Source organism: Saccostrea cucullata, unplaced genomic scaffold (assembly GCF_032062105.1).
Source record: "Saccostrea cucullata isolate Sc308-1 unplaced genomic scaffold, CSIRO_AGI_Scuc_v1 ctg3393, whole genome shotgun sequence".
Lineage (NCBI taxonomy): Eukaryota > Metazoa > Mollusca > Bivalvia > Ostreida > Ostreidae > Saccostrea > Saccostrea cuccullata.
Genome location: NW_026933459.1, coordinates 1 through 15323, shown reverse-complemented (window position 1 = coordinate 15323; position 15323 = coordinate 1). Strand labels below are relative to the sequence as shown.

General features: G+C 32.0%; 2 protein-coding genes and 1 long non-coding RNA gene across 4 annotated transcripts in view; 1 reads left to right on the top strand and 2 right to left on the bottom strand.

The window, feature by feature from the left end:
- Nucleotides 1-14893, top strand: part of LOC134238395 (prion-like-(Q/N-rich) domain-bearing protein 25) — a 35490-nt gene extending 20597 nt beyond the window's left edge. The window contains exon 7 of the mRNA XM_062720526.1: nucleotides 14780-14893. Coding sequence (XP_062576510.1) covers nucleotides 14780-14853 — 74 coding nt within the window. The 3' untranslated portion in view covers nucleotides 14854-14893. The remainder of the gene's footprint in view (nucleotides 1-14779) is intronic.
- Nucleotides 7704-10127, bottom strand: LOC134238394 (uncharacterized). Of its 2 annotated transcripts, none has more exons than XR_009986006.1 (4): nucleotides 10077-10127; nucleotides 8682-8787; nucleotides 7914-7996; nucleotides 7704-7837 (listed from the first exon to the last, which is right to left on the bottom strand). It is a non-coding gene; the product is annotated as an uncharacterized LOC134238394 (long non-coding RNA). The 2 variants fall into 2 exon arrangements; XR_009986005.1 differs by lacking the exon at nucleotides 10077-10127 and adding an exon at nucleotides 9813-10056 and having other exon boundaries at nucleotides 7705-7837.
- LOC134238396 (uncharacterized) lies at nucleotides 11743-14409 on the bottom strand. The gene is made up of 4 exons (XM_062720527.1): nucleotides 14369-14409; nucleotides 14004-14272; nucleotides 13361-13505; nucleotides 11743-11974 (listed from the first exon to the last, which is right to left on the bottom strand). Exons 1-4 carry the CDS (start codon nucleotides 14407-14409, stop codon nucleotides 11743-11745), a joined length of 687 nt encoding a protein of 228 aa, XP_062576511.1.
- Nucleotides 14894-15323: the final 430 nt, after the last annotated feature.

Here is a 15323-nt window from a genome sequence, read left to right as displayed (position 1 = left end):
TATCATTCACTCAAAAACAGTATCAAACTCCGGGGTATTGTTGTTCTGTGAGCTTTTTTATTGGGGAAAATTTCGCTATCAGTAAAAGTCACATGATGCAGTGGTACTGGTGCACGTCTTTACTCTAGGCACTCTCTTATCTATATGCAATAGTTAATAAAAATTTACGTTAATCAACGGTGTTGGTAATTTATCAAAGATAATTATTTCTGTAAAAAGTCTAAATTTTCCGAGAAATGACATATATGCTTCCTTAACATACCCGCGCAGTCCATGCAAGTTAATGATTTGTCGAAAAATGACCATCAGATGCGTAAAGAACACATGGTTTCGATGTTTAAAGAAGGGAAGATGACAGAAAAATATGGTAATCTGAAAATTTATCAAGAAGAGGTCTCATATTAGTTGAAGCAGTTTTATTATTAGTAAGAAAACGTATATAAATGCAATTTTTCGTCTAAATGTGCCGACAGAAATTTTGAATGACCTGACAAAATATAGCTAGTGATCCAAAGCAAGCAGATTTTCGATTAGCACTTTGTATACAGTGTGTATGTTTAATTAATATTTTACACTTTGAACAAGTCTACAGATAAAGCAATAAAGAGTGGAAATTCAGTGGTTAATTTGTATCACATATACTTTGCATGTTATGATTACGATGGCCGATATGAGCCGTCAAAATACAAGTAAGAGTAGCTCTATTATGTACGTAGTTCTAATCAATGGCAAAACACAAGAAGTAGTAATAGTAATCTGTACATGTACAAATCTTGAGACAAAATACACTCGAGACTACTTAACATTCCTTAGATTTATTGGGAAGATTATCTGTAAACTTAGAAGGAACAAAATCAAAAACACGTGTTGCTGATTTTCCCTCTATGTTCTCCTATACCCCTCATTTTTAGTTGTTTAATAAATGGTGTGCACCTTATTTCATGCAGTTGATTGCCAAAATTCAGCAAGATTGTTTTTATTTTCGCCTTTGATCCGTCTGTGTTTTTTTTTAATTTTAGTCTCTGTTTTTTTTTATTTTAACTTTCACGACAACAAAATTATTAATCTTAACCTTCATTCGTAGGCCCCAAAATACTGATAAAAGATTAAAGAAACAATGAAGCTGCATTTTTATTATTTCTTTTCTAGCCCGATGAAAATCTGTTGCTTGATGATATGTGCAAGAAATGTGTTTATTTTTAATTTTATGCTCTGCCGTATCCATATTTTTTTTTTCTCGTTACGAATAAATAGAAAAAAAAGAATGTGGAAATACATAACGTTTTAAATAAAATGCAGCTCATTTACTATGAAATCTGAATAACGACTCTCATAAAATATGCCTTAATTAAATGATGGAAAAACCCGACAGATTAGATCGCTGACAATGTATGTAAAGGTAAAATCAGTGTTGCTGTTTTAAATATCATTAAAAGCATTGGCATATATCATTTACATGCATTTACCCATTCTCAATTAAAAAAAAAACCAGAAACTGGTGTTTTCCGTCTCTGCTTTCACAAATCTACGGAATGTTTCTTCGTTCCAATGAGAAAAAAAATAATGAAGAAAAAAGTAATATGGAAAGAGGGCAAGTATAGTATGAAACAGGGGAGGATCCAGCCATTTTTGAAAGGGGGTTCCAGGGTTGTCTCCCTCTAACCACCCCCCCTACAAACTCTCAAGCAAAGATTGACACACAATTATGGAAAGATCTAAGGTTGTGGTAAACATTATTTTTGTTTTACTTCCTTTCTCTCTTTGAAAACGTACCCCCATTCCAAATAGAAAATAAACACATTTCAAAAACTATTTTTCAAAGTCTTTTTCTTTGAAAAGATATCAAAATTCAAAAGTTAAAAAAATAATTTTTGTTAGGTCACACAAAAAATAATCCTATGTTGATCATTGTTGATATCGCGTGAAATCACCTTCAAAAGATTAAATTTATCGCTTACATGTTTATTTCATGAAGAACACACCCGAACATTTTTTTCACAACAAAGTACATATATTACCTGTACACGGACAATATTTTAGCTCCTTTAAAAAAATCATTTAAAATATCTGATTTTCCTTTATTCTTTTAATAGGCATATTAAAATAAAAATTACTATGGATTATATTCAATTAATTTCTTAAGTTTGAAAAGATGTATTATGACTAAGGCTTCTAATAATAGAGTAAAAAATACTCGGGTTTGAATTATCTTCATTATTAGATATATCCGATAAACTTATTTTTTTCAAAATTGACTTCACAACAGATATTAACTTCCGTCAGGAACTACTGTTTGTCAATAAAGTTTTTGATCTGCGTTTTCCATGTAAGGATTGTTGTAATAAACTATTAAATCAATCTTATAATTTATTTTTCTATATTATCTATGTAATGACGTACTTTTATTGTCTAAGATAATATGTGCCTCTTTCGGGTTAAGCGGCTATAAACATCGAATGTTACATATCATACATAAAATATATAAAAATAAGTAGAATATTTTCTACCATATTCTCTCATTAAAAAAACAACAGTGAAGGTGAATGGAGGAAACTAAATGTGTGAGAATCTATCCATTCAATACATAAGTTAGAAATATTGACTAGTATTCTCGGAAAACGTTCTCTCTCTCTCCACTTGACAAAAAATAAAAGGGACTTCCAACCCCTGGACACCACCCCTCTCTGGATCCGCCAATGTGAAAAAATAAACACATTTCTTACACAGATCACCAAGAAACAGATTCTCGTCTAGCGGCAAAAGAAATAAAAAAAGATGCAGATCTCTTGTTTCTGGAATTTTTAACCAGCATCTTGGGGCTTATGAATGAAGGTTAAGATTTTGTTGTCGTGAATGTCGTTGTCGTTGATTAGATCAAAGACAAAAATTGAAAAAAAAAACTCGCTGCATTTTGTGATCAATTGAAGAAAGGTACACAACATTTATTTAACAAAACAGAAGAAAATCAGCAACACGTGTTTTTGATTTTGTTCCTTCTAAGTTTACAGATAATCTTCCCAATTAATCTAAGGAATTTTAAGTAGTCTAGAGTGTATTTTGTCTCAAGATTTGTACATGTACAGATTACTATTACTACTTCTTGTGTTTTGCCATTGATTCTGCGTACATTATAGAGCTACTCTTACTTGTATTTTGACGGCTCATATCGGCCATCGTATATGATAGTATCTTTGCAAATTAGGAGAGAAAATATTCCTTTGTTGAACAACGGTTGAGCCTATAAAAAAAACAAACACAAAGTCGGGGAAAAATAAAAAAAAATTCACTGCCCGTATGGCATGTAAAGAGTTGCTTTATTCGATAATCTTGTGATGTATATTCAAAAATCTTGTGATGTTAATTCAAAATTAATCTTGTGATGTTTATACAAAATTTAGTGAAGTATGCTCTATAATCTTTTTATTATGTTCAAAATCTTGTGATGTTTATGCAAAATCTTGTGATGTATGTTGACTTCTAAAATCTTGTGACGTATGTACTACAATCTCATCATCTCAGATCTTTTCGTCAGAGGTCGGAAAAACAACCTCGAATGTATTAACATAACCGGATGTTAAAATTTTAAACATCTTCCTGTTTATTCAAATATAGGAAAGACGGAGATATAGGAACTTCTATGGTATATTTCATGTAATATTATTACATTGAATAAAGTTTAACTCCATATTCCACAGATGAAAGGTCTCCATGCATTCATTTCAAAGATCGTGAAAAGGGGGAGTTGTAATGGCGTCTTCCTAGTACATTTGAGGTCGTTTTTCCGCTATAGTCGGAATGGCCCGAGAAGTTGCGATTGGTATGTTCTATAATCTTGTGATGTATGTTAGATAATTCGATAAACTTGTGATGTTTGTGCAAAAATTGCATTGTGGATAATATGACTCAATTATGTTCTAGTAAAGTAAAGACAATTCTCATTGATTGGAAATAACGAAAATAGCAAAAGGGTGATGATACTTAGATAAATTAGACTTTAATACAAAGAAAAGAGAAATGAGATATGGATTATGTATGCAGATATATTGTGGAAGATATAAATGTAATAAATAAAGTGAAATCCACAAATCTTCCAGTCTCCTTTTCACAGCGTTCTGGTCTAGTTCTACTTTCACTTTTTAGACTCATAAGTAGTCTCGTTCAACCAGACGCTCGGCTGTCTCTGTAAACTCCGACCAGCAGAGAGTCTGGTAAAGAATCACGTAAGCGTTTGTAACCGTCAGAGGGTGCTATCTTGTTTTCATTTTGACGATCCTTTTTGAAAACAAATGTTATATGTGTTTCTTCTTCTGGTTTGTGACTTTATAATAATAAACTAATCTTTAATTTGTGACACCGAACGAGATATTCCAATATCAATCGAAAGAATGTGTATTACACAGGTAAGGCTACACTACTTTCACTTTTGCTTTCATACAGAATATTTGTAAGACATAATAAAACATACTTACCTACAGCTGGTGGGCATTTCTGTAAACAATTCCCCTCTAACGGTTTTAACTTTTAGAAACATAACTTTTACATCTTTAAGTTATTTTTCTGCTGATTTATCACATAATTGTTTAAATCTTGTAGGTGTGTTCTTTTCAGCCAATCAAAAACTTTACCAGAATTTCGGTAAGCCTCGTTATGGCGTTACAAACGATATTACGTATCTTTTCCAGACCCTCTTGCTGGTCGGAGATTTACGGAGACAGCCGATGGTTTGGTTGAACGAGACTAACTCATGGGAAATTAAATATTACCCACAATGCAATTATTGCATACGTATGTCACGCCAATTTAAAAAAAATGAGCTAAACAGAGTTTCATGGTCGATAATCTAGGTTTATCGATTGGAAACTGTAGTTCAAGGACTGTAAACTAACAACGTTAATTGTCTGACGTCACGGCGTCAGACAGTACTAGATTTAACCAGGGCTTATTTATGCAGTTGTTCCATGAAATGGTTTAGATAGTTCGATGCTGGAAATTTCGATACATGCATAATCTCCAAAGATGCATGTAGTTCATCCCAGGAGGAAATGAGCTTTTAATCGTTTATTTACACAATTACTGGATGATTTTGTCTTTAGTATATCTTCGAACATGTCCGCTTCAGTTCTCTAAAAAATGGTCTATTATTGGAAAACCAGTAAATACAGTGCCTGCGAAAAATGCAGTGAAAACAGAAAAAAATGTCTTATTCAAGTTCGCTTTTATTTCTTTATTGTGTAAATAAATTTGCATGTTTACTGAGGTGTTATTATTTACTCCTATATCCAACGATTATATTTTGGACGATATTACATAGTAAATTAGTTTGTATCTTCTTGTTTCACCTCAGAATTTCATCAATCAATTACGTAACGGTGTTCAGTAGAGAATAACATTGTACATCAGATGGTTTGAGAAGCAATGAAAACTCTCAAGAACAGCAGGGGAATGGTCAGCATGTGTAACGCTCTGCTAAGATTGTTATCGCTATTTATATGGGTCTATTAAATAATCAAAGATCTTCTCACTGATTTCATTTACAACCTCTATTTTATTCTGTTTGTTCAATAAAAAATCAGTTAGGTCATTCAACATAAAATACATTCCATAATTAATAAATATTATATCGGCGATTTAAAATTTGACTTAAGTCTTCCTGGAGACAGGAGCTTAAATTTAATGTTCTTTGTAAACAACATTGTCTAAGCATGGTCTTTGAAAGATATATTATCGAAAGAAAGAAATTATATAACATACGTAATTATATAACATATAAAATTGTATTATTTCTTTCCGCCTCATGAATTTAAGCAAACCACGTCAGACAAGCTTTTTAGGAAAGCTAATACTTGTTTATATTTTACTTCTGTAAACCATAGATAATGCGATAATTTATATGGATCAGAACCGTAAAATATACCTAATACTGAAAGCAATAATTTGCGATTGCAAAACATAGCTATAGATTATCTGATCAGTACAGTTTCACGATTTGTAAACTATGGTTTACGACTTTTAACTATAGTTAACAATCTGATAAATATAGGTTCATGATTTGTGTAACTATGATAAATAAGTCTTCATTATAGTTCTCGATTGTAAATTATAGTTTCCTTGCATACGAGAAGCGTCAATATCTTTTTGTGTTTCCGTTTATTTTAATTTTTTCGAGTTAGCGAAAACTAGACATGAGGTGTAATATTTCATAACTGTTACAAAATATACCCAGTTTCTTATTTAAAATAAAAAAATTATGTAACAAAGTAATAAAAAAAAGATTAAATAATTATCAATACGAAATAAATCTTTGATAACCTAGGGTTCAGGGGCGGGATTAATAAAGACTCTTAAAATGAGTTTAAGTGTAGAAATTTCTGAAACCAATAAAAAATACTTAAATAACATTAAGACTTTGTTTTTATCTTAATTTTTATTCATAAAACTTATAAAGTCTAAGAAAATTTTTAAATGGTTCTTAAAATTAAGAGTCCTCCATAGTATTCTTAAAGTGATAAGAAAAATTTAAGTACTGAATAAAAATGGCTGCCATTAGATTACATAGAAGGGTTTTTAGGGAACGAAAGGATTGTTTAGCAGCATACAGTGATGCTGAACTTGTTGAAAGATTTAGATTGGATTCTGCTGGCATTCTTTTTATAGAAAGGTTAATTGGACATGAAATTGTACGTAGTTCAAGGAGAAATCATGCTATATCCCCAGTGCAGAAAATTTTGCTGACTCTCAGATTCCTTGCCACCGGAAAAATGCAGCTATGCAATGGAGACGATTTGGGAATTTCACAGCCTACTGTGTCTAGGGCTATTACTGCAACCATTAAAAGTCTGTCTTCCCCGGAATTGTTGCACAATTCATTAAATTTCCACTGGATCATGGGGCCATACGTAAAAACCAAGAAGATTTTTTCTCAATTGCTGGATTCCCAGGCGTTGTAGGGGCCATCGACGGCACACACGTTCAGATTATTGCCCCACATGAGTATGAAAATGAATATGTAAACAGACACCACTTTCATAGCATTAACACTCAGGTTGTTTTTGATCCAAACTACAGAATTATTGATGTTGTTCTTAAATGGCCAGGGTCAACACACGATTCTCGCATCCTTAATGAGAGTGGTATCAAGGTGTTATTTGAGCATAATCATCTCCCTGTCCATACTCACTTACTCGGAGACAGTGGTTACCCTTCCAAACGCTGGCTATTAACTCCGTTTCTGCGACCAAATCAGGGCTCCCAGACGAATTACAACAGGTAATGAATATTATTTTCTATCCAATTTCCACAGCATTGTCATTGTTTTAGCTATTTAGAAGTTAAAAAAAATTAAAATTCACGAACAACTGTAACTTAGGCTACTTTCGTTTTAGTTCATATGGACAAACACCACCAAATGTTTTCCCATAGACTTCCATACAAACTTTAGCACCTCTCACAGATACATATATTGAATTTCGGGAAAATGGTCTTTTTGTCGTGAAAGTTCGAGATATTGGAAAACAAAAAATGCCAGAAAAAATATACCGTGCCGTTGCACTTTTACTTTCAATTTCCATTTGTTTACAACTAGGTGCGTTTGACACCAAATGAAAATCTCTAACCAAAGTGCATCCCTCCATTCAAATTTTTACCTGTAACTCCTATATACCTCAAAGAAACCCAAGTCTTGATATCAGATTTTTTTCAACTTTATTTCACTTGTCAAATACATAACAAGTCTTTTCTCTTATTGACCAATCACGCGCCAGCTAGCATTTTCTCCTCCGCACAACCTTGGGTGTCCAAAATGTCTGCGCCCATGTATTTGTTTATGTAGGGGTTTTTCCTATAGAGTAAAAGAAACATTTATAAAAAGTGGTCAATTTAGTAAATTTAGAACACATATTCATTGTTTATCTCACCTCTTGAATATTGGGACTGACAGTCTTAGCTTAAGTACACCATCGGCTGTTACATTTCACACCCCAGTCAATCAGACCCACATCTGTGAAACAGAAAAAATGTCTATAAATTGAAGCATTTCTCTATTTTTCTTTCAAACTTTTAAAATAAAATGATTAATTTCGCTTATGTTTTGCTTGTTTTTCTTATTATCTCTAATAATTTCTGAAGGTAGATCATGTTAATCATTCAGGGTAGCAGGTACCCGTTATTAATGAAAAATGAAGAAAATCAGCAGGTTTTTGTAAGAGAAAGCTGGGTTATGGAAAGAGTGAAAACTAATGTAGATAAAATAATCAGTGGAAAGAAAGAGAATTATATCTAGTTCAAATGTACATAAGATTTTTAAAAAAATCTATCAGCAGTGGGTTGCTGGCATCAGAGAATCAAATACATCCCCATTGAAAATTTTGTAATTTTGAAGGGGGGTGACCTACATTTTAGCCAATTTTCATGATCATTTCATGTAATTGATGTTAAATATGTATATTCTCATAAAAGGCAAATATATTTATTAGCATATTATTTCTTATCAATGACATAATTAATAAATTGATTAAATGCCAAGGGCAGATAAATCATATTGTCTGACTGAATACAGTGCTCAATTGTAAGCAAAGTGCTTAAATAACTGCAGTTCTGAGGAAATTTATTTTCTAATAATCTATAAAAAGTTCTTAATAACTTAAATATTAAGAGATTAACTAGATTTTTTAAGAAAACCATACCTTGAAACTCTTAATGAAAGCAAAAGGATCATCCCGAGAGTGTCCATGTTTTGTTCATTGTAAGAGGGTAGGGTTCATTAATCTCTTCCTTCTTGATAATGCATTGCTAAAATACATTTTATTTTATTAAAACATACTGATAAATGCATATAGCAGCTCATATCTTAATTTCTTATTATTTACACCATCTTTTGAATTTCTTTTAAGCATTTGTGATGTAATACCTTTAAAAAAATCATGTTAAATAGAATTTACTCAGATAATTATTTTTAAAAATATCAAAGAAATTGGAAAAAAATAACTGCAGATAAGCATGACTCTTGTTATTCAAATAAACCAAATTTAAACAAAATTCCTTCATTTTTCAGCATGATTAAAGCACAAAATTACCCCCCCCCTCCTTTCAGCAGAATATCAAGATTGGATATGGCAAGGAGGAGGGATATTCAGACACCTTTTTCATAATTTTTTCAGTTATAATTTTGCATATTTATTACATTTTCAATGTATTTTCAGCAAGAATATATTGTACTGTAATTTAAATTAAATTTCCTACTAGTAATCTCTAAGTTTCACCAATAGTATAACTCTTATTTCAAGCCAGCACTGATTACATGACTGAAACTAGCTTTTCTGCTGGATTATGCCCCTTATGTAAAAACAAAGTACTCTAATTAGCTAACAGCAGTCAAATTTTGTTATAAATTATTCAATCAACTCTGATTAACACAAATTTGAAAGAGGATTATTCAATCTGTTCCAATGTCTACACTCATAAAATACATGGATTTAAATGAATTTCTCAAACTGCGAGGGGGATATTCATATGTTTTGTGTATTGATGATGCCCATAAATATTGATATTGTATTATTTACAATATTCACAGTAAATTTCGGTATAAATATTTATTTAAAATTATTTACATGTACATTTATTGAAAATATGAGAGCTAGGGCAAAAAGTTTGGCATTTTTTCACTATGTGCAGTCCCCATTGTGAGCCCCAATTTAACCAGACCCTCTAATTTTTAAACAAATAGTCAAAACTAACTTAAATATAATCCCAATGCCGAAAAAATAGGAACTGATTGATTTTTTGGCTGTAATCAATTTTTATCCATGAAATCACACCTTTTCTATAGGACAAACACCACCAAATGTTTTCCCATAGACTTCCATACAAACTTTAGCACCTCTCACAGATACATATATTGAATTTCGGGAAAATGGTCTTTTTGTCGTGAAAGTTCGAGATATTGGAAAACAAAAAATGCCAGAAAAAATATACCGTGCCGTTGCACTTTTACTTTCAATTTCCATTTGTTTACAACTAGGTGCGTTTGACACCAAATGAAAATCTCTAACCAAAGTGCATCCCTCCATTCAAATTTTTACCTGTAACTCCTATATACCTCAAAGAAACCCAAGTCTTGATATCAGATTTTTTTTCAACTTTATTTCACTTGTCAAATACATAACAAGTCTTTTCTCTTATTGACCAATCACGCGCCAGCTAGCATTTTCTCCTCCGCACAACCTTGGGTGTCCAAAATGTCTGCGCCCATGTATTTGTTTATGTAGGGGTTTTTCCATATCGAGCGCCCTCTCTTGTCCAGCGCCCCCTTGTAGATAAATCTAGGAGGTGGATCCAAATATTTGCGCATCTATAATAAAATCATGGCTAACTAAAATGACAAGCTTTTCTCATTTTTTTTTAATATTAAAAATCTTTAAAAAAAAGTTTTGCCTCTTTTCATTCTTCTTTTTTGAAATTATTTATATTTAGATATAAAAAAATAATAAAAAATAATAAAATAAAATTTAAAAAACACTATTTTTACTTCTCTGCAGTATACATGCATGTACATGTAGTTTCTAAGTATCATAAATGACAGAAGCTTAGAAATATGTACATGTATACACCCCTCATAAAGATTTAAAAAAATAATTATGTTTAAATTGTTCCTGTTAGCATATGAAAAATAAAAATGGGATTTTACAAAGCAATCAGTAGTTAATTGACCTTTAAATTTTGAATGGGCCCTGTAATATTTCCAATTAAAATTTTATATTGATGAAAATAGGTAAGTTTGGAAATACTTGTGTCTTTATTTTACTAAGTTTTACTGTTGAGTTAAGAGCTACAATGATTTAGACTTATTCCTTAATTATAAACAATAATCTCAAAATTGAAGTTTTTTTGGAAGAAAAAAAAGAAAATCAAACACAAACTTAAAATTTAAGAACTATTACCTAATCATTATACTGAGAAATTGTTTTATTCCAAACTTTTTTCAATATTGGTTATTAAAACAGAGCCCACAAGAAGACGAGAAGTGTGGTGGAGAGAGGGATAGGGCAGCTGAAGAGGCGATTTCATGTCCTGCATGGTGAGATCCGCCTTTCACCAGAAAAGGCATGTCAGGTGATAATAGCCTGTTCCGTCCTTCACAACATCTGCAAGGACCGTAATATTGCATGCCCCCCGCCAGGTGATGAAGATGGGGAGGAGGATGATCATCAACAGATTGTAAATGCCAACAACAACAACAACTGCAATCATGATGGAACAAGATACAGAAAACTGTTTGCTTACACTCACTTTTGAATCTGTACTGGAGGTATATTATATCTTTTGGTTTTAAACCATCTCTTTTAGAATTATAAAAAGTTAAATAATTCATGTAATCAAAAAAAGTAATTTCAAACCTACCAAGAAGGATGGTGCATTCATTATTTTTTTAAATAAAAATTGCAACATTTTTAAAATTCTGAATTCATATTTCAAGTGATGGGTGTAAAGATCCAATTTTATGTATAATAATTTTTTGTGACATATATACATCAACAAAGTGTGCCAACAAGTCAAATACTTCAAGATAAATATTTATTTCATAATATTTTAAATGATATAGATAACAATTCTGGAAAATACATATGAAAAAAATAACATTAGATTACTTTACAAGTTAATTCTGCATTTTTCTCTTTCATATATTTTAGGCTTTTAAATTTGAAGTCCAATGCAAATAAGGGACAATCGCAGCTTATATTATGTGATTTACTCTTCCCCATTTGCCTTCTTGATTTTGAGCGCATAATATTCCACCTCGAGCTCCAACTTCCTCACAGTAAGTTCATCAATTTTTCTCTTTAGGTCTGTACTCCCAGTAGTGCTGGAGGTCCTCGAGACTAGGCGTGAAGTGGATGTGGATGTACTTGGCATAGGAGGTGGTGGTGGAGTCACAAAACATGACACTGTGTCGGATGGTCCTTCAATAACATGAATGCCCCTGAAAAAAATCAATTTTAATTTTTGTAATATTTCTCTATTTTCACGAAACATTTTTTCCTAATAAAGTTTGTGAACATTAAATAATATTAAATAATTTTGAATTGTGCCAGGAGACCAATTAAAAAACAGATTCCACCAGCTGGGGAGAAAAAAGGGATATAATTACTTTGTATAATCTATTTTGATCAAACTTGAATATTGTCCATCACCCATAATTGTTTATGATAATGTATTTGTGCTATAAGCTTAATTATTATTTAACATAAAATTTATGACAATTTTCTTATTTCATTCTTTGCTTTTTTTTTCATTTGAAAAAAAAATTATTTGTGGTCAAAGCTCTCTTAAGTCTTTCATTGGCTTGTCTGACCCAAAGGCTTAAGTGTGCAATTTTGAATATATTGCACAGCATTAGCCATAAATGCAGATCTGCTAAGAAAAAAAAATTGTTTCCACTCTCCTAATTCTAATTTGTGTAATCACTTATCAGTGCTTTTCTTTGGCAGTGAAGATCTTAGCTCTCAATTTTTTTAAGAAAAGATTTATGAAAATTTTACCCTAAAATTGTGTGCCTCATGAACTATTTAAAGCAATATTTTAATTAATTTGAATTCATTTTTAGCTCACCTGAGCCGAAGGCTCAAGTGAGCTTTTCTGATCACATTTTGTGCGTCGTCCGTCCGTCTGTAAACTTTTCACATTTTCAGAATCAATGGGCCAATTTTAACCAAACTTGCTACAAAGCATCCTTGGGTAAAGGGGAGTTTAAATTGTTAAAATGAAGGCCAAGTCTTCTTACAAGGGGAGATAACCAAGAAAAACAAAAATAGGGTGGGGTCACTTAAAAATCTTCTTCTCAAGAACCACTGGGCCAGGAAAGCTGAAACTTATATGGAAGCATCCTCAGGTAGTGTAGATTCAAGTTTGTTCAAATCTTGACCCCCAGGAGTAAGGCGGGGCCACAATGGGGAATCAAAGTTTTACATAGAAATATATAGAACAAATCTTTAAAAATCTTCTTCTCAAGAACCACTGGGCCAGGAAAGCTGAAACTTATATAAAAGTATAATATCCTTGGGTAGTGTAGATTCTAAAGTTTTAAAATCATAAAAGGGAGGGGCATGATAGGTATAGCAAGTGGGGGAATCTGGTAAAGAACTGCATCACCCAAGTCACTCATGTGAGTGATGTGGCCCATGGGCCTCTTGTTTTTCATTGGTGTAATCTAGATTTGTTTAAATCAGTTCAAAGATTAAAAAAAAGTTTAAAATTGCCCACCTACTTTCAATATTTTTTGTGAAGCCTGAATTAAGGTGGAAACAACATTTTTTCCTTCATCTATTGATGATTCTATTAAATCAGAATTTAAATCCTTTATACTTACAATGGTTCCTCTCCTAGAAGACCTAGCTGTATGAGTGTAGTGTCTGCACCTCCTCCAATACCAGTCAGGCAAGTGTTATTTTCCCCCACAACACTGGACACAGCCTCAGCAATTGCACTTAGTGCCTTTGGAGGAGGACCACCACCTTTAAAGTACAAATATTTGATTCAGCATAATTTCCCCCCACTCTTTATTTACCTTTCCAAATGTTTTAAGCATTACATGTATAAATAAAAACACTTTTCACCTTGATCTTAAATTGTCACTCAAAGTGAAGTGAGTTAATAAGTCTAACATTTTGAATGAAAAAAAGATGATCAGATATTACTTCTATTAATATTATCCTGCGGGGCACCCCAAAATAATGAAAATATTTTACTTTGGGTTATTCCCCTTTTATCTCTCCTTGGTTACATGTAAACTATATGAATGTACGCGGAAAAACCAAACTGCAGAAATTTCAATCCTTTCTGACCATTTGTAAATGGTTGAGTGTTATTTAATGTTAATTTAATGCATAGAAGGGTTAACATTGAGTTTTAAGATTATTGCTGAAGGATACATCAAAGTCTATAATACACAGGTCTACATGATTGAGTTGAACACGATCGCGGATCAAGTGAAAATGTGTGTAAAGACCAACCTGTCCCAGTCGTACCTATCCTATGATCGGATATTTCCGATTTCGATTTGGAAAAAATATTGTGCCATTTTTTTTCCACCTCTGCTGCTGTTCTAGCTGGACCAACGCCCATTGCAGTCAGCGTTTGTGCAATACTTTGCCACGTACGAGCCTTCATGTACGACGTCAGTGTTGGACCCAACTTCCCTCTAAGAATACGCTTATTTTCATCGATTAAATTAGTCAACGTAAGGGTTTCATCGGCATTCCAATTTGGCTTCCTTTTTTGTCTGCGATTCCATTTTCCCGTCTGCTAATAATACGTCACGTCTGTTGAATTTATTATCTCCTTCACTAGAGAGCGCGTTTGTTGTTGCAAAAAGTACGGCAAATCGCTAGTGTTGTCATAGTGCTTATACTTAAACATGATGTTTTTCTTAAAAAAAAATTAGTTAAGAATTTTGCTTAGGATCTTTATGAATTAAAACTTAAGAATTTTTCTTAGTTAAAATTTTTTTAATGTTTAAGTACAACTTTTAAGAAAAATCTAAAAGTCTTTATGAATTCCACTCCAAATCTCGACTGTATCAAAAGATGTTTTAAGAATAATGAAACTGTGTAAGTGAATTTTAGCGTTCGTTTGGAGTTAAATACATGAATGTGAATTCAATCAAAAATGTAATGAAGTGTATTTCCATGAATAATTTTGAATTTTTCTGACATAATTTAAAATTATTCATTTAAATTTAGTTTCTTTTGTTTCGTTTTTATATATATGAAACGTTTTCTTATCTCAGAAAACATCACAAAAGATCTGTGCACGTCAACTAAGAATTGTGAATCCATCCAAGTCATGTTCGCGATCGTATAGAGAAGAAATCGGCGTTTGTAAATGCAGAGATGGGTATATAGATTCGGAAGCAATTGTTTTAAGGGTAAATGATATAAAGCACGATTCTACTTTAAAATATTTCAATCACTTTCAGTCATACTTGAACCGTTTACAGACCAGAAACATTTGAATATATAGAAAAAAAATGTCATTGTGTTTATCAGGAAATTTGCAACTAAACGAAAGCTGCCAGCGAAATGTGCAGTGTTCAGGGACAGTTGGTTCGTGTGTCAGAACAATAAATGTGTCTGTAGGTCGGGATACATCCCACTCAATGATTCCAGCTGTTTTTCACGTAGGTTTATTTTATAATATATATTCATATATATAAAAGAAAATTTTCTTTTTTACATTTAAACTCCTGTAAATCAAAATGTTAACCAATGTTGTATTTGAATGTTTTAAATGTTTATATATCCCTTTTTCTGAATACGAGAAAGGAGAGAGAG